This window comes from Mobula birostris, chromosome 9 (assembly GCF_030028105.1).
Source record: "Mobula birostris isolate sMobBir1 chromosome 9, sMobBir1.hap1, whole genome shotgun sequence".
In the NCBI taxonomy this organism is placed as follows: Eukaryota; Metazoa; Chordata; class Chondrichthyes; order Myliobatiformes; family Myliobatidae; genus Mobula; species Mobula birostris.
This window is the reverse complement of record NC_092378.1, coordinates 147,152,971-147,177,715: the sequence shown is the minus strand read 5'-3', so window position 1 is coordinate 147,177,715 and position 24,745 is coordinate 147,152,971. Positions and strand designations below refer to the sequence as shown.

General features: G+C 46.1%; 1 protein-coding gene across 1 annotated transcript in view; it reads right to left on the bottom strand.

Annotated features, from left to right (window-relative positions):
* The window catches only part of LOC140203168 (cytochrome P450 2K1-like), a 94,805-nt gene extending 70,485 nt beyond the window's left edge, over nt 1–24,320 (bottom strand). Inside the window, exons 1-4 of the mRNA XM_072269073.1 lie at nt 24,120–24,320; nt 13,582–13,744; nt 11,209–11,358; nt 4,111–4,279 (exon numbers count right to left, since the gene is read on the bottom strand). Coding sequence (XP_072125174.1) covers nt 4,111–4,279; nt 11,209–11,358; nt 13,582–13,744; nt 24,120–24,320 — 683 coding nt within the window. The remainder of the gene's footprint in view (nt 1–4,110; nt 4,280–11,208; nt 11,359–13,581; nt 13,745–24,119) is intronic.
* Between the last annotated feature and the right edge of the window lie 425 nt (nt 24,321–24,745).

The window sequence follows — 24,745 nt, the reverse complement described above, 5'->3', positions numbered from 1 at the left end:
TCCCTTCAGGAAAATGCTATAAGGCTATTAAAACAAAAATGTCATGCCATCTGAAAAGTGTCTTCACCCAGGCAGTTAATCTGATCAACCATTCCAGTTACTGTAGACCACCCCTACATTCCTCTATCTGTTACCCCCATCACTGCACTGTACCTTAAACACCTTAAATCACTTTTTATAATGCTGTTTATATTGTAAATACATGCTGGTGTTTATGCATTTATGCACATTTTATCTCATATTTTAACTTTATTCTTTACATATTTTTTAGTCTCTATTTTGTTAAATATCGCTGCTCTTTTAGTTGCATGTCCCACCAACTAATATTGATTGGCACCTGATTAGTTCCAAGGGTTTAGATGGGGCTGAGTTTGTTAAGTGTGTCCAGGACAGATTCCTGTCACAGTATGTGGACAGGCCGACCGGGGGAATGCCATACTAGATCTAGTACTAGCTAATGAACCGGGTCAGGTCACAGATCTCTCAGTGGGTGAGCATCTGGGGGACAGTGACCACTGCTCCCGGGCCTTTAGCATTATCATGGAAAAGGATAGAGTCAGAGGGGACAGGAAAACTTTTAATTAGGGAAAGGCAAATTATGAGGCTATAAGGCTAGAACTTGCGGGTGTGAATTAGGATGATGTTTTTGCAGGGAAGTGTACCATGGACATGTGGTTTAGAGATCTCTTGCGGGATGTTAGGGCTAAATTTGTCCCGGTGAGGAAGATAAAGAATGGTAGGGTGAAGGAACCATGGGTGACAAGTGAGGTGGAAAATCTAGTCAGGTGGAAGAAGGCAGCATACATGAGGTTTAGGAAGCAAGGATCAGATGGGTCTATTGAGGAATATAGGAAAGCAAGAAAGGAGCTTAAGAAGGGGCTGAGAAGAGCAAGAAGGGGGCATGAGAAGGCCTTGGCAAGCAGGGTAAAAGAAAATTCTTCAATTATGTGAAGGGAAAAAGGATGACAGGAGTGAAGGTAGGACTGATTAGAGATAAAGGTGGGAAGATGTGCCTGGAGGCTGTGGAAGTGAGCGAGGTCCTCAGCGAATACTTCTCTTCGGTATTCACCAATGAGAGGGAACTTGATGATGGTGAGGACAATATGAGTGAGGTTGATGTTCTGGACCATGTTGATATTAAGGGAGAGGAGGTGTTGGAGATGTTAAAATACATTAGGACAGATAAGTCCCCAGGGCCTGACGGAATATTCCCCAGGCTGCTCCACGAGGTGAGAGAAGAGATTGCTGAGCTTCTGGCTAGGACCTTTATGTTCTCGTTGTCCACGGGAATGGTACCGGAGGATTGGAGGGAGGCGAATGTTGTCCCCTTGTTCAAAAAAGGTAGTAGGGATAGTCCGGGTAATTATAGACCAGTGAGCCTTACGTCTGTGGTGGGAAAGCTGTTGGAAAAGATTCTAAGAGGTAGGATCTATAGGCTTTTAGAGAATCATGGTCTGATCAGGGACAGTCAGCGTAGCTTTGTGAAGGGCTGATCGTGTCTAACAAGCCTGATAAAGTTCTTTGAGGAGGTGACCAGGCATATAGATGAGGGTAGTGCAGTGGATGTGATCTATATGGATTTTAGTAAGGCATTTGACAAGGTTCCACATGGTAGGCTTATTCAGAAAGTTAGAAGGCATGGGATCCAGGGAGTTTGGCCAGGTGGATTCAGAATTGGCTTGCCTGCAGAAGGCAGAGGGTGGTGGTGGAGGGAGTACATTCAGATTGGAGGATTGTGACCAGTGGTGTCCCACAAGGATCTGTTCTGGGACCTCTACTTTTTATGATTTTGATTAACGACCTGGATGTGGGGGTAGAAGGGTGGGTTGGCAAGTTTGCAGACGACGCAAAGGTGGGTGGTGTTGTAGATAGTGTAGAGGATTGTCAAAGATTGCAGAGAGACATTGATAGGATGCAGAAGTGGGCTGAGAAGTGGCAGATGGAGTTCAACCCGGAGAAGTGTGAGGTGGCACACTTTCGAAGGACAAACTCCATGGCAGATTACAAAGTAAATGGCAGGATACTTGGTAGTGTGGAGGAGCAGAGGGATCTCGGGGTACATGTCCACAGATCCCTGAAAGTTGCCTCACAGGTGGATAGGGTAGTTAAGAAAGCTTATGGGGTGTTAGCTTTCAGAAGTCGAGGGATAGAGTTTAAGAGTCGCGATGTAATGATGCAGCTCTATAAAACTCTGGTTAGGCCACACTTGGAGATCTGTGCCCAGTTCTGGTCACCTCACTATAGGAAGGATGTGGAAGCATTGGAAAGGGTACAGAGGAGATTTACCAGGATGCTGCCTGGTTTAGAAAGTATGCATTATGATCAGAGATTAAGGGAGCTAGGGTTTTACTCTTTGGAGAGAAGGAGGATGAGAGGAGACATGATAGACGTGTACAAGATAATAAGAGGAATAGATAGAGTGGATAGCCAGTGCCTCTTCCCCAGGGCACCGCTGCTGAATACAAGAGGACATGGCTTTAAGGTAAGGGGTGGGAAGTTCAAGGCGATATTAGAAGAAGGTTTTTTACTCAGAGAGTGGTTGGTGCGTGGAATGCACTGCCTGAGTCAGTGGTGGAGGCAGATACACTAGTGAAGTTTAAGAGACTACTAGACAGGTATATGGAGAAATTTAAGGTGGGGGCTTATATGGGAGGCAGGGTTTGAGGGTCGGCACAACATTGTGGGCCAAAGGGCTGTACTGTGCTGTAATATTCTATGTTCTATGTTATATGTTAACTCACCACAACAAGTTCCTAATACACGCAAATGTACAGTACTGTGTAGAATTCTTAGGCACATATCTATAGCTAGGGGGGCTAAGTCTTTTGCACAGTACTGTATATTATGTCTTCCCAGTTTTCAAATAACACTTAATATTACTGAGCTAAAACAAATCTAAGTGCTCTCATTTCTGATTCCCAGCCACCTTTCTACTTTAACCAATATACAGTACTGCGCAAGTCTTAGGCACTGTAGCTACATATTTGAGCCTGGGACTTTGGCACACTACTCTGTATGGCAAATAAAGTTGATCTTTGATGTTAATTACAGATGTTGATAGGTGTTTATTACCACAGTTGTTCTGATCAGAAACGTATGTCTGAAAGGACAGATCCACAGAGTCCAAAGGCCATGCCTGACCAGTGTGTGGAACGACTGGATGGTACACAATGGTGGCTTACTGATAGACCAATGGAGAACATTTCTCTGTCACAAACTCACTAATCGACTATATAAGTTGCTTTGTTCATGAATTGAAGGGCAGGTACTTGCAAATCCCAAAAATATCTGCTGGGACTTTTTCCAAATAAACAACAATTGAAACAGACTCAGTAGTCACTTTATTGGGTAGCTCCCGTCCCTAATAAACCATATGCTGCTGGTCTTCTGCTGCTGCGATACTTCCAATTCAAAGTTCGATGTGGAGTGTGTTCAGAGATGCTCTTCTGCACACCACTGTTGCAATGTGTGGTTATTTCAGTTATTGTCACCTTCCTGTCAGCTTGGAGCGGAGCTCTGACCTCTCTCATGAACAAAGCGTTCTTGCCCACAGAACTGCTGTCACTAGCTGTTTCTTTTTTTAATTTTTGCATCATTCTCTGTAAGCTCTGGAAACTGTGTGTGAAAATCCAAAAAGATCAGCAGTTTCTGAGATACTGAACTCACCCCTTATGGCAACAACGATCATTGCACAGTCAAGCTAACATTTCCCCCATTCTGACATTTGATCTGAACACCAGCTGAATGTTTTGATCATGTCTGCATGTCTTTATGCATTGAGTGCTGCCACATGACTGGGTGATCAGATATTTCCATCAACGAGCAGACGTACGGGTAATGGTACTGAATGTGTGGTTGCACTTCTGGTGAACAATGAGATTTGAGCTAGAGGATGGTGAATTTGTGGAACTTAGTACCACAGGCAGCTGTGGAGGTATTTAAGGCAGAGCTTAATAGGTTCTTGATTGACGATGGCATCAAAGGTCATGGGGAGAAGACTGGGGAGTGAGGCTGAGGAGGGGTAAAAGGATCAGCTGTGATTGAATGGCAGAGCAGACTTTATGGGTCAAATGGCCTAATTCTGCGCCTATGTCTTATGGTCTTAGGGTCTTATTTTCCTGAACCATTGAAGAACCAGCAAGCTGAACATTTTCATTTATTCTCTTTATCAAACTGATGAATGTTTGGTCATCATAATCAAATCTATCACCAAAAACTATGGAACAGATGATATTGCCAACAGCAGCACTTAACTGAATGGTTGGATTAAATTCTTGGCCTGCAGAGACAGAGATCATTCACAAGTTACTAAAAATGCTGAATACCATTCGACTCTTTATTAAGTGTCCTGAATAGTCTTTCAGTTTCCTCTTTGAATTCAGCATATTTCTGGTGTTTTTCACTTATTGATTTCTATATGTTATGTACAGTGCCTATAGATATTATTCATCCCCCCCCCCCCCGGAAGTTTTCTGTGTTTAATTGTTTTACAACATTGAATCACCATGGATTTAATTTGGCTTTTTTGACACTGGTAACACAAAAAGACTCTTTTATGTTACAGTGAAAACAGTTCTCTACAAAGTGGCCTAAATTAATTACAAATACTAAAAAAAACAAAATAATTGATCACATAAGTATTTCCCCCCTTTAATATGGCTCACCAAATCATCATGGGTGCAGCCAAATGGTTTTAGAAGTCACTTAGTTAGTTGAATGGAGATCTATGTTTGGAGACCTGTGTGCAGTCAAGGTTTTGCAATTGATTGCAGCAAAAATACACTTACACCTAGAAGATCCAACTAATGACGAGTCAGTGAAGAAGAAGAAGAAAGCCCTTAACTCCGACTGGAGTCATCGGGCAGCTGTCATAACGGCCTGTTTTTAGCAGGCTTTCCTATTTTGACAAGCCTGAGTTGCTAGATTGATGCTCCACCCAGCATAGATGGAAAGTATGCAAGGGAGCTGGCTGGATTCGAACTCGTGAGCCTTCGCTCTGAAGTCCGGCGCTGATGCCACTACTCCACCAGCCGGCAAGTTATATATCTCTCGTTACATGCACGTGCAGTGCAACTCTTTGAGTGATTATGTGGAAAATTAGAAGTTAATAACTCATGTCCTGCTACTTTAGGCTACAAACTTATCAACCACTCCTGCTGTGGACCACTTTCTGGAGGTCCAAGATGCCGACTTCTACAAAGAAGGGATCAGTATGCTGCATGACTGCTGATGAAGTGCGTAAATGTAGGAGAGGACTATGTTGAAAAGTAAATGTGCTAGGTTTTCTAAAATTGATTCCGTCTACCTTATCAATCACCCCTCATATATTGTGGTTATATGTTTGTGGTGATTAGATGCGAGATGCACAATGTTACAATTTCATATATAGTTTACAACCAATTAGTAGGATGATATTTTGAGAACAGGGCATCATTTATGATTTCTCTTTAAGGTAAGGGATATGTTTTACACATTTTCTGAAATTTGGGCACTTATGTCAGGATATTTCAGGAAATTGTTGATATGTATTAATAGTCATGAATGAAACCAAGTAAATTTTTTTATACTAATCACCATGAATATTGTCATTGCTGCTATTTTCCAGTTCTGGCTATTTATTATTATTATCTGTTTATATTTAGACAATTTGCATCATTGGTTGCTTGTCAGTATTTGTTTGAGTGTTGTTTTTCATTGATTCTATTGTATTTCACTGTTCTATTGTGAATGCCTGCAGGAAAATGACTCTCAGGGTACTATCAGCTGACATAATGTACTTGCGCAATAAATTTGAACTTTCAACTCTTTATTAAGTATCCTGAATTGACTCTTTTTGTTGATGTCTAGTTCTTGACTTTGGCAGCATAGTTTAGTACAAAGACAAACATCAGTCAGGTCAGTAACCAGTGAGCTAAAGGCTGAGCAAACACACATTGAGACACCAAGGGGTTTTTCTGGAATACATATTCCTGGTACTTTTTAATGCACTGATGAAACACACTGCTTCCCATTCCACTGTGGATAGACTGAATGAGCTAGGGCGTTTGTTTTTGGAGTGAAGGAAGCTGGGAGGTGACTTGATGGAGGTTTACAAGAGACGTTGATTGAGTGGACAGCCAGAGACTTTGTCCCAGTGTGGAAATGGCTAATATGAGGGGGGATAAATTTAAGGTGATTGATGGAAAGTACGGAGGAGATGTTAGTAAGTATTCACACAGAGAGTGGTGAGTGCATGAAAAGTGCTGGTGGAGGCAGATATATCAGAGACATTTAAGAAAATCTTAGAGAGCAACATGGACAATCAAAGCATGGAGGGCTATGTCAGAGGGAAGGTTTAGATTAATAATCTTACAGTAGGTTAAAAGGACAACACAATATTGTGGGCTGAAGGGCCTTTACTATACAGCAATGTTCTATGTTTTATGCTTTTTATGTTTACTCACTTGGACTTACCTTTATGGGATTCAAACACTTTTATCATGAAATGGGCTTCTTTAATGATTTTACCTTCAATAGTTTTCTTGCCCATCCCAAATTCCCGTAGAGTGGACATGGTGAACCTTTGCATTTGCCTCCAAGATTCCCCATTACTCAAAAGGATGCCTACAGTTATTCAGACAAGTTGTCAATGCAACCTGCTACCAAAATTAAAACTGATGAAAAATGAGGAAATATGCTTTCTATCTAATGGAGTGACAGTGGTGACTTATCGCTACCAGACTCACGTTAGGCAATTCACTACTCAACTCTTAATTAATTTGGAGCTTTTATTTTAACTTCTCAACACAAATATCAATGGGGCAGCACGGTAGTGTAATGGTTAGCACAAGGCTTTGCAGAACAGGTGACCGGGGTTTATTTGCAACTGTTGCCTCTAAGGAGTTTATAACTTCTCTCTGTGATCACATGGGCTGGAAAAGCCTGTTCTGCAAAGTAGCTCAACAAATAATTAATTAAATAAGCAATGTTAACCCAGGCCAACAATTTAAGTCATGAATCTTATTCTTCCCTCTCTCCCAAAACTGCACCCAATCAGCGAGAAGGAGCACACGAGGAAGCAGTGATATCACTTCGGTATGTGGCTGAAGCTTACAAAACAGTAGTGCTTCATGGCAGATTGCGGAGCTGGTTGCATCCAATCAGTGAACGGGATGTATTGGAAAGGTGAATAATAATCAGGTAGGAACAAGCGGAGCGGTCGTTGTATGAGTGGGTCAGTGTTGGAGTGTCATTGGCTCATTGGGCTTAGGCAATATCAGGCTGATAAGTTTCTTTTCCTTCTGTATTTGTCATAAGGGGGGCGCTGGGAGCGGATCCAAATGCAAGACACAGACTCTGAAGTACTAGGAAATGGACTAGATTTAGGGGCGGGACTGGATGAGGAACTAGGAACCTGGAACTTGGAACCTGGACAAGGACTCCGAGCCAGAGACTGGACAAGGAACCGAAACCTGTGTCTTGACTTGGGCTCAGACTCCGGATCTAGTTGAGGATATGACATGGCTACAGGACTGGTTGAGGCACATGGACAGGACGAGAACACAAAGCCTTGACTTGGACGTGGCGTGGACTAGGTGAGGTTCTTGGATGTGACTTGCACTAGACGAGGTTCTTGGACAGTACAAGAGACTCCAGCACTGGGCTGGAAGAGATACTCCTGGGCTGGGCGAGAACACAAAGCCTTGATTTGCTCGCAGGAGAGACAGGAACGCAGAGCCTCGCTTGAGGGATAGACAGGAACGCAGAACACATAGCCGGGACCCTTCCTTGGGGATTTCCTATCAGTACTGACACCGCAGTTCATGGCAGCCATGCCCAGACACGGAGTACAGCACCACATCCCGACCCAGGGACCACCCCTCCACGCCCGTGCTCGAAGGCTTCCCCCGGACAAGCTCCGACTGGCGAAGGAGGAGTTCAAGAAGGTGGAGGAAATGGGGATCATACGAGGGTCCGACAGCCCATGGGCCTCCCTCCTGCACATGGTGCCCAAGGCAACGGGGGGCTGGAGGCCATGCGGTGACTACCGCAGACTGAACGAGGCTACAACGCCAGACCGCTACCCTGTGCCACACATTCAAGACTTTGCAGCAAACCTACACGGCGCAAGGATCTTTTCCAAGGTAGACCTCGTCCGGGGATACCATCAAATCCCGGTACATACTGACGACATCCCCAAATCAGCACTCATCACCCCGTTTGGACTTTTCGAATTCCACCAAATGCCATTTTCTCTAAAGAATGCCGCACGGACTAATGCAGCGGCTGATGGACGCGGTGGGATGTGACCTGGACTTTGCATTCATCTATTTGGACGACATCCTCGTAGCCAGTAGTAGCCGTCAAGAGCATCTGTCCCACCTCCGCCAGCCCTACTCCCGCCTGAGTGAATTCAGCCTTACCATCAACCCGGCCAAATGCCAGTTCGGACTCGACACCATCGACTTCCTGGGCCACAGGATTACTAAAGACGGAGCAACTCCTCTGCCTGCCATGGTAGACACGGTCCGCCACTCCACCCGACCCAACACAATCAAAGGCCTGCAGGAATTCGTGGGTATGGTGAATTTCTACCACCGTTTCCTCCCTTCAGCAGCCCGAACCATGCGCCCCCTGTTCACTCTGATGTTGGGTAAGGGCAAGGACATTACCTGGGACGAAGAGGACACAGCCGCTTTCGTTAAAACCAAAGAAGCCTTGGCAAACACCGCGATGCTAGTGCACCCCAGAACGGACGTCCCTACTGCCCTCACGGTAGACGCATCCAACACAGCAGTCGGGGGAGTGCTGGAACAATTCATCGAGGGTCGCTGGCAACCCCTGGCGTTCTTCAGCAAACACCTACGACCACCCGAACTCAAATACAGTGCTTTCGACCGGGAGCTATTGGCACTATACCTGGCAATCCGGCATTTCAGGTACTTCTTAAAAGGTAGGCCCTTCACCGCGTTTACAGACCACAAATCGCTTACCTTTGCGTTCACGAAGGTGTCCGACCCTGGTCGTCCCGCCAGCAGCGACATCTGTCCTACATCTCCGAGTACACACACAGACATCCGGCATGTCTCAGGAAAGGACAACGTCGTGGCGGACGCACTATCCAGACCTACCATACAGGCCCTGTCCCAGGGGGTGGACTGTGCAGTACTGGTGGAGGCACAGCAGCCAGACAAGGGGATCCCTAGTTACAGGACTGTGGTTTCCGGTTTGCAGCTCCAAGACCTCCCCGTAGGCCCAGGTGAGAGGACCCTACTGTGTAACGTAGCTACCGGCCAACCCTGCCCCGTCGTCCCAGCAGCCTGGCGCCGGCGGGTTTTCGAGTCCATTCACAACTTAGCGCACCCCTCCATCAGGACAACCGTCCGGCTGGTCGCCAGCAGGTTCGTGTGGCATGGGCTTCGTAAACAGGTCAGTGAATGGGCCAAAACATGCATGCAGTGCCATACGGCCAAGGTACAGCGGCACACCAAAGCCCCGCCGCAGCAGTTCGAACCCACCCGCCGGAGGTTCGACTACATTCATGTGGATATCGTGGGGCCCCTGCCAGTGTCGTGAGGAGCGTGGTACCTCCTAACTATGATAGACCGGTTCACGAGATGGCCAGAGGCGGTCCCGCTCACCGACACCACCTCCGAATCCTGCGCCCGAGCACTGATCGCAACCTGGGTAGTACGCTTCGGGGTACCGGCCCACATTACCTCCGACAGGGGCGCCTAGTTCACCTCCAGACTATGGTCAGCTATGGCCAGCCTTTTAGCATCGCAGCTACACCACACAACTGCCTACCTCCCACAGTCAAACGGACCAGTGGAGCGTTTCCACTGTCACCTGAAGTCGGCTCTCATGGCCCGCCTGGAAGGGCCTAACTGGGTGGACAAACTTCCCTGGTTCCTGCTCGGAATCCGCACGGCGCCCAAGGAGGATCTGCACACCTCGTCGGCCGAGTTGGTGTACGGCGCATCCCTGGTCGTCCCAGGAGAGTTCGTACCAGCCCCAAGGGGGCAAGAGGAAGAAGCCACAGCAGTCCTGGACAGACTACGGGAGAGGCTCGGTAACCTGGCGCCCATACCCACTTCACAGCACGGACAGAGCCCGACCTGCGTACCCAAAGACCTGCAGAACTGTAAGTTTCTTTTTGTACGACGGGGCGGACACCGGACACCGCTACAGCGACCCTATGAAGGGCCGTTTAAGGCAATCAGGAACAACGGATCCACGTTCATGCTGGACATTGGGGGGAGAGAGAAGGTTTTCACGGTGGACCGACTCAAACCGGCCCATGTGAACTTGGCGCAGCCGGTCCAGGCTCAGGCACAGCGGCGCAGTGCAAGACCTCCGAAACAGAGGCCGATCCAGACTGTGGACACTGGGGGACGTATCGCCGGTTCTGGGCGGGGGGGGGGGGGGAGGTTATGTGGCGACCCACTTTCTAGCACACACGAACCGGCTCACGAAACAACGCGCGCAGGCAGAGGGCCGGCCCCAAAAAGGGCGCCAGGCCATCTTCACCAGCAGGGGGAAGAACCCGTACGTGGGAAGGGTAAACAACAGGAATTCTGCAGATGCTGGAAATTCAAGCAACACACATCAAAGTTGCTGGTGAACGCAGCAGGCCAGGCAGCATCTGTAGGAAGAGGTGCAGTCAACGTTTCAGGCCGAGACCCTTCGTCAGGACTAACTGAAGGAAGACTGAGTAAGGGATTTGAAAGTTGGAGGGGGAGGGGGAGATCCAAAATTATAGGAGAAGACAGGAGGGGGAGGCTGCGAATGTGCATTCCCCACAGCAGTCCCACCCCAGGGAGTGCGGGAACGGGAAGGCTTTAAAGCAGGCCGCGAAGTTTGAATAAATCTCTTTATCGCAACTCCAACTCACCGACTCCGTGTGGTTATTCTGGCGCTGTGTGTAGCACACCGCCACAAGGGGATAAATTTAAGGTGATTGATGGATACAGAGGAGATGTTAGTAAGTATTCACACGGAGAGTGGTGAGTGCATGAAAAGTGCTGGTGGAGACAGATATATCAGAGACATTTAGGAAAATCTTAGATCGGAGCATGGACGATCAAAAATGGAGAGCAATGTCAGAGGGAAGGTTTAGATTAATAATCTTACAGTGGGTGAAAAGGACAACTCAATATTGTGGGCTGAAGGGCCTTTACTGCAGTGTTCTAGGTTCTATGCTTTTTAAGTTTACTCACTTGGACTTACCTTTATGAGATTCAAACATTTTTATCAGGAAATGGGCTTCTTCAATGATTTTATCTTCACTAGTTTTCTTGCCCATCCCAAAGTACCGTAGAGTGGAGATGGTGAACCTTCGCATTTGCCTCCACGATTCCCCGTTACTGAAAGCGATGCCTATAATTATTCAGACAAGTTGTCAATGCAACCTGCTACCCAAATGAAAACTGATCAAACATGAGGAAATATGCTTTCTATCTAATGGAGTTATAGTGGTGACCTATCGCTACCAGACTCACGTTAGGCAATTCAGTACTCAACTCTTAATTAATTTGGAGCTTTTATTTTAACTTCTCAACACAAATATCAATGCGGCAGCACGGTAGTGTATGGTTAGCACAAGGCTTTGCAGAACAGGTGACCGGGGTTCATTTCCCACCATTGCCTGTAAGGAGTTTATAACTTCTCCCTGTGATCACGTGGGCCGGAAAAGCCTGTTCCGCAATGTGGCTCAACAAATAATTAATTAAATAAACAATGGTAACTCAGGCCAACAGTTTAAGTCATGAATTTTATTCTTCCCTCCCTCCCAAAACTGCACCCAACCGGTGAGGAGGAGCACGCGAGGAAGCAGTGATATCATTTTGGTATGTGGCTGAAGCTTACGAAACAGTAGAGCTTCATGGCAGATTTCGGAGCTGGTTGCATCCGATCAGTGAATGGGATTCATTAGGAAGGTGAATAATAAGGTAGGAGCAAGCAGAGTGGTCATTGTATGAGTGGGCCAGTGTTGGAATGCCATTGGCTCATTGGACTTATGTGTTATCAGGCTGATAAGTTTCTTTTCCTATTTCTTTATTCTTCATTCCTCATGTTTAAGGGTCCAGTTAGTGCGGCAAGAATGGCTCCAGGGCTGTGTTTTGTTCTGTGTGTGAAATGTGGGAATTCTGGGAGTCCATCCCGCTGCTGGATAACCATATCTGCACCCAGGTGCATTGAGTTGCAGGTCCTGATAGAACATGTTAAGGAACTGGAGCCGCAGCTGCAGCTCGCTGACCTTTGACTCATATGGAAGTCACAGATAGGAGCTGCAGGAAGTTCGTCACCCCGAGGATTCAGGAGTGCAGTACCTGGGTGACTGCCAGGAGAAGGAAAGGAAATGGGCAGCCACACATTACCCCTGTGGCCTTTACCCTCAATCATAGCTTTGGAGACTGTTGAGGGGCATAACCCACTGCATGGAGCCGCTGTGACCGGTTGATGAATACAAGGCTGAAAGGTGTTATATATGAGCATCTCACAAACAATGTCTTATTTGGAAATGAGCTCGTAGGTGCTTTATTTGTTCACTTCTAAGTGGTTTGATCCAGCTACATCTGAGCAGAACCAGTTCACAAAATGGAGGTTGCAGAACAGTCTCACAAAATATCGGTATCCATTGCTTCTACCACATGGCTGGAACAAAGACATCTGGTTTGCCTTTTTCCATTGTCTTTGACTCATTGCAGTTAGATGTTTTCTTTTATATTTAATTAGTTGATGGCCTACAATACAACATACACCAAACACCAAGAAACAGCCTCTGTTCTTACATTGCCATATAACTTTCTAGGTCATGACTGTCCAATCACATGCCTATACTAGGGGTAAATTATGGTAGCCTATGATCCCAATAACCTGCATGTGTGTTGTTACTGGGATCAACACTGGCAAAGATAACAGGCAGAACAAATTCTTTAAAATATGGCCACACGATCTTTTATTGTGGAAGTCCAGCTTGGTGACTCATTTCACCCCCCAATAGTACCACACTCCCTCTGTACACCAATGAAAATTTCCGCAGGGATAAATTACCTGGGTATAATGAGATTATATTAAGCAGAATTTGCAAACGATTGCAAGGACATTTGAAGATGCTCCCAGCTTCTCACATCATCCACCCTACCTCTCCTCGACCTACCAAATCTCCCCCTCACCTGGTTTCACTTTTACCCCCCCCCCCCAGCTTCTCACTTCAACCGCACTCTTTCCCCATCCACCCACCTTCCCCTCAATTGACTTCACCTGTCACCTTCCATCTTGTACTCCTTCCCCTCACTCTAGCTTCTTGTTTTGGCTTCTACCCACTTTCTTTCCGGTCACAATTAAGGGCCTCGGCTTGAAATATTGACTCTTTATTCCTCTCTGTAGGTGCTGCCTGCCCCACTGAGTTCCTGTAGTACTTTGTGTGTATTACTCTGGAGTTTCAGTACCTGCCTAATCTTGTGTGTTCATGTTGTGTCTGAGACCATTGCAAGCTTTACACTTCAGAATAACAAGCCTCCAACAAGAACTGAACTGAGAAGAATGAGGATGCAACCAAATGTAACTTGGTTTGATAATAATGATGTCGATAGTTACCGAAACCCTGTGTTAAATCATCAAATATTGGGATGTGGGCTCTTCCTGCAAACTGATCTGGATGGTTGATAAGAGCATCCTTCACTGTCTCGTAGCCAGCCAGAACCACAGCTCTCATCATCCCAAGCTTGATGGTGAAGATTGGACCATATTTCTCAGACAGCTGAAATAGCAGGAACACATTTATATCATCAATTCATTAATTAAACAATTAAATCCTTGTTTTTTTTATATTCAGTTATATTATCACTTCATCAGAAATGGCCACTAGTGTACAGCCCAGGAACGACACTCAGTGGCCACTATATTAAGTACACACAGACACCTCATTAATGCAAACATCTAATCAGCCAATCATGTGGCAGCAACTCAGTGCATAAATGCATGCAGACATCGTCAAGAGGTTCATTTGTTGTTCAGTGCAAACATCAGAATGGGGAAGAAATAAGTGACTTTGACTGTGGAATAATTGTTGGCACCAGACAGGGTGGTTTGAGTATCTCAGAAGCTGCTGACTTTCTGGGATTTTCATGCACAAACTTCTGTAGAGTGTACAGAATGGTGCAAACAGTGAACAAAACTCCCAGTGAGTGGCAGTTCTGTGGATAAAAACAAACTGTTAATGAGAGAGGACAGAGGATAATGGCCAAACTTATTCAAGCTGACAAGAAGATGACAATAACTCAAATAACCACATATTACAACAGTGGTGAGCAGAAAAGCATCTCTGAACGCACAGCATGTTGAACCTTGAAGTGGATGGGCTACAGCAGCAGAAGATCACACTGGGTCCCACTCCTGTACCAGGCAAAGTGTCCACTGAGTGTACGTCATCCATTCCTAACACTCCTCTATACTTGCTCCCACCATTCAGGGCAGTTGAAGGTCTTCATTTTATTTATTTATTTGTTTGTTTGTTTGTTTGTTTATTTCTTTGGCGATACAGTGCAGAACAAGCCCTTCTGGTGCAACAAGCCTCACTGCTCAGCAACGCTCCTAGTTAACCCAAGCCTCATCACAGGACAATCTGTAATGACCAATGAATGCCCTGACCTGTACATCTTTGGGCGGTGGAAGAAAACCAGAGCATCCTGAGTAATCCCACGCTCCTCACGGGGAGGACATACAAACTCCTTATAGACAGTGTCGGAACTGAACTCTGAACTCCGATTCCCTGAGCTGTGATATATGAACCAGTATGCTACCACGGCAACCCAAAGTGTTTTATAATTAGACTTAAATCAAGGATATTCCATGACTCCTTTGCTCTTCCAAATTCCCTGCTTCAGCTGCCTTTTGCCACCTCTATATCCTTCATGGGCTCTGAGTAATTCTATCCTCTTAAACCTGAAATACCCGGGCTTTTTATTTTTTTCGAAGTTTATAACATTTATATTTCAAATGTTTACAATCTTTAAAGTTCAAAGTACATTTATTATCAAAGTATGCATACAGTATACAACCCTGAGATTGGTATTCCCACAGACAGCCACGAAAGAAGGAAATACCATGGAACCCGGTCAAAGAAAACATCAAACACCCAATGCAGAACAAAAGATCAAATGGCAAAGAACAAGGAAAAAACACAGAATATGACAGATCAAAACCACAGCATCCTTGAGACAGTCCAGGAAAATTCAGTTTAGTTCCATGTAGCACTGTGTAGTTCATTGCTTGCAAGCCAGACAGACAGTCTACCCTGATGAAAATCACACAAAATAGCAATAAGAAAGGGGTCAAATCACAAACAAGAGAAGTAACCAGAAACCAGAAATACATACAACATGAACTGCAGGGTCCTCTAAAAGCAGCCAGAAATGGAGTCGATCATTGGCTCGTACCAAGTCTCCAGGTTTAGACCATAAGACAAAGGAGCAGAAGTCGGCCATTCGGCCCATTGAGCCTGCTCCGCCATTGAATCCTGAGCTGATCCATTCTCCCATTTAGTCCCACTCCGCCGACTTCTCACCATAACCTTTGATGCCCTGGCTACTCAAATACCTATCAACCTCTGCCTTCAATACACCCAATGACTTGGCCTCCACTGCTGCCCATGGCAACAAATTCCATAGATTCACCACCCTCTGACTAAAAAAATGTCTTCGCTTTTCTGTTCTGAATGGGCGCCTTTCAATCCTTAAGTCATGCCCTTTTGTACTAGACTTCCCCATCATGGGAACCAACTTTGCCACATCCACTCTGTCCATGCCTTTCAACATTCGAAATGTTGCTATGAGGTCTCCCCTCTTTCTTCTAAACTCCAAGGAATACAGTCCAAGAGCGGACAAACGTTCCTCATATGTTAAACCTCTCATTCCCGGAATCATTCTAGTGAATCTTCTCTGTACCGTCTCCAACGTCACCGCATCCTTTCTTAAATAAGGAGACCAAAACTGCCCACGATACTCCAAGTGAGGTCTCACCAGCGCCTTATAGAGCCTCAACATCACATCCCTGCTCCTATACTCTTTTCCTCTGGAAATAATTGCCAAGATTGCATTCGCCTTCTTCACTACTGATTCAACCTGGAGGTTAACCTTAAGGGTATCCTGTACGAGGACTCCCAAGTCCCGTTGCATCTCTGAACTTTGAATTCTTTCCCCATTGAAATAATAGTCTGCCCGTTTATTATTTCTGCCAAAGTGCATAACCATACACTTTCCAACATTGTACTTCATTTGCCACTTCTTTGCCCATTCTTCCAATCTATCCAAGTCTCTCTGCAGACTCTCCGTTTCCTCAGCACTACTGGCCCCTCCACCTATCTTCGTATCGTCAGCAAACTTAGTCACAAAGCCATCTATTCCATAATCCAAATCGTTGATGTACAATGTTAAAAGAAGCAGCCACGATACGGACCCCTGTGGAACAGCACTGGTAACCGGCAGCCAACCAGAATAGGATCCCTTTATTCCCACTCTCAGTTTCCTGCCAATCAGCCAACGCTCTATCCACGTATGTAACTTCCCCGTAATTCCATGGGCTCTTGTTAAGTAGCCTCATGTGTGGCACCTTGACAAAGGCCTTCTGAAAATCCAAACATACAACATCCACTGCATCTCCCCTGTCTAGCCTACTGGTAATTTCCTCAAAAATTTGTAATAGGTTCGTTAGGCAGGATTTTCCTTTAAGGAATCCATGCTGAGTTGTGCCTATCTTGTCATATGCCTCCAGGTACTCTGTAACCTCATCCTTGACAATCGACTCCAACAACTTCCCAACCACCGATGTCAAGCTAACAGGTCTATAATTTCCTTTTTGCTTCCTTGCCCCCTTCTTAGATAGCGAAGTGACATTTGCAGTCTTCCAGTTCTCCGGAACCATGCCAGAATCTATCGACTTTTGAAAGATCATCGCTAATGCCTCCACAATCTCAACAGCTACTTCCTTCTGAACATGCGGGTGCATTCCATCTGGTCCGGGAGATTTATCTACCTTTAGCCTATTCAGCTTCCTGAGTACTTTCTCTGTCATAATTGTGACTGCGCACACTTCTCTTCCCTGCCACCCTTGAGTGTCCGGTATACTGCTGATGTCTTCCTCAGTGAGGACTGATTCAAAATACTCGTTCAGTTCCTCTGCCATCTCCTTATCTCCCATTACAATTTCTCCAGCATCATTTTCCATCGGTCCTATATCTAGTCTCACCTGTCTTGTACTCTTTATATACTTGAAAAAGCTTTTAGTATCCTCTTTGATATTATTTGCTAGCTTCATTTCACAGTTAATCTTTTCCCTCTTAATGACCTTCTTGGTTTCCTTTTGTAAGGTTTTAAAAACTTCCCAATCCTCTGTCTTCCCACTAATTTTTGCTTCCCTGTATGCCCTCTCCTTTGCTTTAACTTTGGCTTTGACTTCTCTTGTTAACCACGGTTGCAACCTTCTTCCACTCGAAAATTTCTTCTTTTTTGGAATATACCTGTCTTCCACCTTCCTAACTTCTGGCATAAACTCCAGCCACTGCTGCTCTGTGTCTTTCCTGCCAGTGTGCCTTTCCAGTCAACTTTGCTCAGTTCCTCTCTCATGCCACTGTAATTTCCTTTACTCCACTGAAATATCGACACATCAGATTTCAGCTTCTCTTTTTCAAATATCCCAGTGAACTCAATCATGTTATCATCACTGCCTCTTAAGGGTTCCTTCACCTCAATCCCTCTAATCACCTCCGGTTCATTACACAATATCCAATCCAGTACAGCCAATCCCCTAGTGGGCTCAACAACAAGCTGTTCTAAAAAGCTATCTCGCAGACATTCTACAAATTCTCTCTCTTGAGATCCAGTGCCGACCTGATTTTTCCCAATCCACTCGCATCTTAAAATCCCCCACAATTATCATAACACTGCCCTTCTGACAAGTCTTTTCTATTTCCTGTTGTAATTTGTAGTCCACATCCCTGCAGCTGTTTGGAGCCCTATAAATAACTGCCATCAGGGTCCTTTTACCCCTGCAATTTCTTAGCTCAACCCATAAAGATACCGCACCTTCCGATCGTATATCACTTCTTTCTAATGATTTAATATCATTTCTTACCAATAAAGCCACGCCTCCCCCTCTGCCTACCGTCCTATCCTTCGGATACACCGTGTACCATTGGACATTCAGCTCCCAGAGACATGCATCCTTTAGTCAGGTCTCAGTGAATGCCACAATATCATACCTGCCAATCTGCAGCTGTACCACACGATCATCCACCGTATTCCTTATGCTGTGTGCATTTAAGTATAACACCTTAAGACTAGTATTTGGTACTTCTCGATTTGATTTCACTGCAACCTTATTTCATTGCAACTTTATTGCACTGCAACTCATCCCAATGGCTACAAATTTGCCTGTCTTTCCTGACATATTTACTGCTCACTATCTTAGATTTATTTCTGTTTTCCCCTTCCTCTGCTCTGTCATTCCGGTTCCCATCCCCCTGCCGAATTAGTTTAAACCCTCCCTAACAGCACTATTAAACTTTCCCGCCAGGATATTGGTCCCCTTCGGGTTCAGGTGCAACCTGTCATTTTTGAACAGGTCATACTACCCCGGGAAGAGATCCCAATTATCCAAGAATCTGAAGCCCTGCCCCCTGCACCAGTCTCTCAGCCACGCATTCATCTGCCTGACCCTACTATTCTTGCCCTCGCTAGCACGTGGTACAGGTAATAATCCCGAGATTACAACCCTGGAGATCCTGCTTCTTAGCTTCCTTCTGAACTTCTGGAAATCTAAACAGACGTACTTTTTAAACCGTTAGCTCGTACCGTTAGCTGTGAGAGCCCTGCTGTTCCTGTCTGTCCGGACCAATTCGCGAAGTGGGGTGGGGTGGTGGGGAGAAAAAAAGAGTTGGTGCTTCGCTCTCGCCTCTTCCCGTTTACCGCTGAAGCCCGTGGAAGCCAAAGCCCTACACCCTGCTCCCACTCACTCCGCTGTCCGCTCTGACAGCTGCCCGCTGTATAGGGTGGTCTCCTTTTCAAACTCTCCACACTGTTCTGTTGACGTCATGCGCCTGCGCAGTCTCGTCCTTCTTGCACTCGAAGTTTTTTAAAAAAAACTGCCTTCCTTCAGAATTCAGCTCCCGCGACGCTCGGTAGTCCCGATCCAAAAGACAGCCGTTGGTAGCAACCTGCCTTTTTAAACTCTCCGCGGTGTTTCTTGGCATACAGACCACACACTCTGCAAACCTCGCCGACCTCCTTCAGAGATGAAAAAGCAGCAGATTGTTTAATCGACCCAAAAAGACGCCATCAAAATGTAAATCACAGGTTCCAATTGCACTTAGCTTTATAAAATAATCCTATTTGATAGAAGAAGTAAAATAAATAGTTTTGTGAATTGTCTGAAGGACAACGCTATTGGTCACGTTGTATGCTGGCACCATCTTCTTCACCAGAACCGGAACCTTCATTAACAATAGGAATTCTGCAGATGCCGGAACCTTCATTATTTCTTTACATTTAAATTGCGAGTGGTGGGTACGCTATGAACGGCAAGACCCTTATTGGTATTGATGAGAAGAGGGATCTTGGGGTGCAAGTTCTTTGCTCCCTGAAAGTGGCGACATAGGTCTTCAGAATGGTTAAGATGGCAGATGGCATGCTTGCCTTTGTAAGTCGAAGCATTGAGTTCAAAGTTCTGGAAGTTACTTTGCAGCTTTATGAAACTCTAGTTAGCCTGCATTGCATTCAGTTCTGCTTGCCCCATTATTGGAGGGATGTTGAGCCTTTGGAGAGGGTGCAGACGAGGTTTACCAGAAAGTTGCCTGATTAGAGAGCATGTGCTATCATTATCATAATGGGGGGCGCTGGTGGTGGACCCAAATGCAAGACACAGACACTGAAGATCAAGGAACAGGACTAGGATGTTGGACCTGGGCTAGGACATGGCCAAGAAACAGGGAACCCAGATTAGGAACTATGAACTGGACCTGGGCTTGGACTCCGAGCCAGAGATTGGACAACGACCTAGAACCTAGGTCTTGCCTCGGGCTCGGATCCCAGAACCTGGCAAGCACATGACATGGATACAAGGCTGGACGTGGCTGGGGTACCTCGAGGCTTGGGTTCTTCGAGGCTTGTGTATGGACTCCAATCCAGAGACTGGGCAAGGACCCAGAACCTGGGACTTGACTCAGGCTCGGACGCCAGACGTGGCGAGGACAAGGCGTGGCTATAGGGCAAGGAGTGTCAACAGGACTGGACGTGAGACTCCTGAACAGGACAAGGGAACCCCAGCACCGGGCTGGGCAAGGTACTCCTGGGCTAGGCGAGACACATGGACAAGACGAGAACACAAAGTCAAGGCTTGGACTGGACAAGCTTCTTGGATCGTGGCTAGGACGGGACAAGACCCCGAAGCCTTGACTTGGTCGAGGGAGAGCCAGGAACGCAGAGCCTTGGTCAAGGGGGAGACAGGAACATGGAACACAGAGCCAGGACCCCCCTTGGAAGCAAGACGTAGGGCCGGGACTGATACACAGAACAAAGACCCGGGACCCCTAATTGGGTACAGGATGTAGGGCCGGGATTCATCACACAGGATGCAGAATAGGACGAGACAGTTCACAACACAAGGTAGCGGCAGATGGCTGGACCTACCTAGTGACGGCGTGAACACAGATGGTTCCCAAAACTAGGTAGCGGGAAATGGCCAGACCTACCCCGCAAAGGCATGGATACAGATGGTTCCCTACACTAGGTAGCGGCAAACTGCCAGACTTACCTAGTGAAGGCGTGGACACAGAGACAGTTCAAAACAACGAGGAATTCTGCAGATGCTGGAATTTCAAGCAACACACAGAAAATGCCGGTGAGCGCAGCAGGCCAGACAGCATCTATAGGAAGAGGTACAGGACTGATGAAGGGTCTCGGCCCGATACATCATTTTTGCGAGGAAAGTTACATAATACTTTCGCAACTTCCAAAACAACTACCACTTGGAAATCCCCCTCCAAGTCACTCACCTTCCTGACTTGGAAGCATATCGCCGTCCCATCATTGTCGCTGGGTTAAAATCATGCAATTCCCATCCTAATAGCACTGTGGGTGTAGCTACACCTAAGGGACTGCAGCGGTTCAAGAAGGCAGCTCAGTGCCACCTTCTCAAGTGTAACTAGGGATGGGCAATAAATGCTGTCTTAGTTGGCGATCTCCACATCCCAAATATTAATAATTTAAAAAAACTCTTGTTGTAGATATTACCTGTTCTAGATAAAGCTAGCCAGTGTTTCGACACTAGGAGGTCTTCTCCAAGTATTTTTTTCTGTAATACCTGAATATTTACAAGAAAAAACTGTGCAACCATGTCCAAGCCCAGGTCCTGCATCCTAGTCCTGTTCCTTGTTCTTCAGTGTCTGTGTCTTGCATTTGGGTCCGCCACCAGCGCCCCCTATTATGACAGAACAGTCCAGCCACCAGAGGCTGAATCCTGAAGCTATTTATGCAGCCAGCACAAACGAGAATCAGCTGCTTGAACAGAAACTGGGGAAAACCCGGAATAAGGAACTGGACCAGACTGTGAACTGGAATGCAGATTTCACGGACCGGACCATGACTATCATGAGTGGTAGGACAGATTTGGGTTGCTTTCGCTGTCGAGCCAGAGGCTGCAGGGAGACGTGACAGAGCTTTATAAGATTATCAGAGGCACAGAGAGAGTGGACAGGCAATATCTTTCTCTTCAGGTTGAAAGCTCTAATACCAGATGACATGCATTTAAGGTGAAGTAGGCTAATTTCGAAGAAGTGAGAGGCAAAATTTTTACACAGGGAGTAGTGGATACCTGTAATGGTCTGTCTGGGGTGATGATGGAGGTAGATACATTAGGGACTTTTAAGAGACGTTAAGATAGGCACATGAATGTGAGAAAAATTGAGGGACATGGACATTGTATGGGGAGAAGAGCTTAGGTTGATTAGCTATTGGTCACGGCAGGCCGCAGGGCCTGCTCCCGTGCTGTAATGTTTTATATTCCATGTTCCATAACCGCTCTGGTCATCCAAACTCACATTACCGTACCTTGACATCCTGCAGTGTGCGCATCAGCTGGTCTTTAAACAACTTCCACATGTTAGAGGTGGACTCTCTCTCTGGCGGCTGCTCTCAGTTTACACTCCCTGGCTCCATTCTATTAATATCTGAATTTGCGTATATTTTATATAAACCCCTTTAATACAAATTACATTCTGCAATACAACAACAACATGTAGACAATAACAGAGACTAACACGTTCACAAACACCAACTAAATTTAAATGCTCCCATCGCTGTACCCATGGACACGGCAGGTTTCCTCGCCGGGCTGTTCGCCCAGGCATGAGCGTGCGTCACAGTTCACCTTGAGCTGCTGTGTAACAGGACATTCTGATCTGTGGTTATTCCCCCGGAGACACGTGTTGCTGAAAGATCAACTTGGTGCCAGACGCCCTTTGGTCTGTCAGCACTTCGAGATGTCCACAGGGGAATTTTACCGACTGGCACATTCCTGCCTGCGGGAGGACGTGCTGAAGGATGCTAGGCGCGACTACCGCAAAAGCTCGGTAGGGAAGAGCTACAAGTATAGCTCTAAGTTGAAAGTATATATATCACCATTTACAACCCTGAGATTTGCTTTCTTTCGGGCACAGTAAATCCAAGAACCATAACATTGAATCAGAAGGACCATGCCCGACTGGGCAAACAGGCGTTGTGCAAAAGGCAGCACACTTTACAAATACAAAAGACAAACTAATAAAATGTACACACACATAACTAGCTAACACACCGAGAAATTTAAAGTTGCTGACCCCCTCCACCTCTGATCCCCCGATAAGAACTGGTTCGTGGATCTCTGGTTTCCTCCTCCTGAAGTCAGTAATCAGCTCTTCGAACTTGTTGAGATTGCTGTTGAGGTCACACTTGGCCAGATTTTCAATCTCCCAGATATATGCAGATTCATCACCACCTCAGATTCAGCTAACAACAGCGGTGTCGTCAGCCAATTTAAGTATGGCATTGGAGCTGTGCTTAGCCTCGCAACCATAAATATAAAGCGGGGTTAAGCACAAAACCTTTTGGTTAACCTCTCCTGTGCTGTTGGAAATTATGGAGAAGATGTCGCTGCCAATCCGAATTGTCTGGGGTTTCCAAGGGAGGAAATGAAGACTCCAGTTGACCGAGGGTTCTTCCGCTACTGGATAGAGAGTGGCCGGGTCGGGCGGGAAAGCCACTCAATTATTGTGGAAGCATACCATCCCGGGGGTGGGGGGGCACATAAATAACAGCTATACTAATATTTTAAAATGTATTTTGAAAAACTTAACGCATTGACTAACATGTTGCACGGTTTTTTTCTTGTAAATATTCATCTATTACAGAAAAAGTACTAACAGAAGACTTCCTATTGTTGAAACACTGACTAGTTTTATCTAGAACAGGTAGTATGTGCAACAAGAGTTTTTTTTTAAACTAGTAATGTTTGGGATGTGGACATCGCCAGCTAAGACAGCATTTATTGCCCATCCCTAGTTGCCCTTGAGAAGGTGGCGATCAGCTGCCGCCTTGAAGCGCTGCAGTCCCTGAGGTGTAGGGACACCCACAGTGCTATTGGGATGGGAATTGCATGATTTTGACCCAACGACAATGATGGGACGGCGATATGCTTCCAAGTCAGGAAAGTGAGTGACTTGGAGGGGAATTTCCAAGTGGGAGTTGTTTTGGAAGTTGCGAAAGTATTACGTAACTTCCCTCGCAAACACAAGGAAATCTGCAGATGCTGAAATTTCAAGCAACACACATAAAAATTGCTGGTGTACGCAGAAGGCCAGGCAGCATCAAAAGGAGGAGGTACAGTCGATGTATCAGGCCGAGACCATTCGTCAGTCCTGTACCTCTACCTATAGATGCTGCCTGGTCTGCTGCGTACACCAGCATTATTTTTATATGTGTTACGTGTAACTTTCCTGCCGTGTTTCCCGGAATACTGAATTGAATCGCTAACGACACTCCCAGGCACTCGGTAGGACCGATACACAATGTCCAGTCTTTGCTGGTCTGGATCGCGACTCCTCTTACCTCCATGAGAGTTACGTGGGAGTTCTTTAGACCCAGGAGGTGTAGGTTCCCGATGATAGGAAGAGGAGTGGGCCCTGGGGGGAAGTTGAGCTCTGCGTGAGATTTAGACCCATTGCGAAAATAAGCGATAATCAACACGGTGAGGGCGCAGAGGAGCACCAAAAACACAGTATCCAGTGAGAAAACACCGGGGAAAGACATCGCCCGGCACCTTTTGATTTACGACTTCGTCCAGCAGTCAGGACCAGGATTCCAGGCAAAAACTGAGCGAGCTCGGACCCACTGTAATGCTTAGTTCTGCAACTGGGGAGACGTTAACCCGCATGCGAGAGGCGTGGTCACGCTCGTTGCTACAGCAACAACCGTAGCCGCTCCTCCCAGATGCGCATTGAATAATAAGCGCAGTGTTTACTCAAATGGACAATTTGCATTTTCAATATTTACTATTCAACCACTGCTAGCTGAATAGGTGGTATTCACTCTGTAGCCATGACCTTTGACCTGATCACTATTAATTCATGGAGAGAACTAGAATGAAACCAAGTAGAAAGATAACGGTGGCGAGTAAGGTGATGAAATATGTGGCAGTATGTCAACGCAAGACTAATTAAGAGATAACTGCGGTT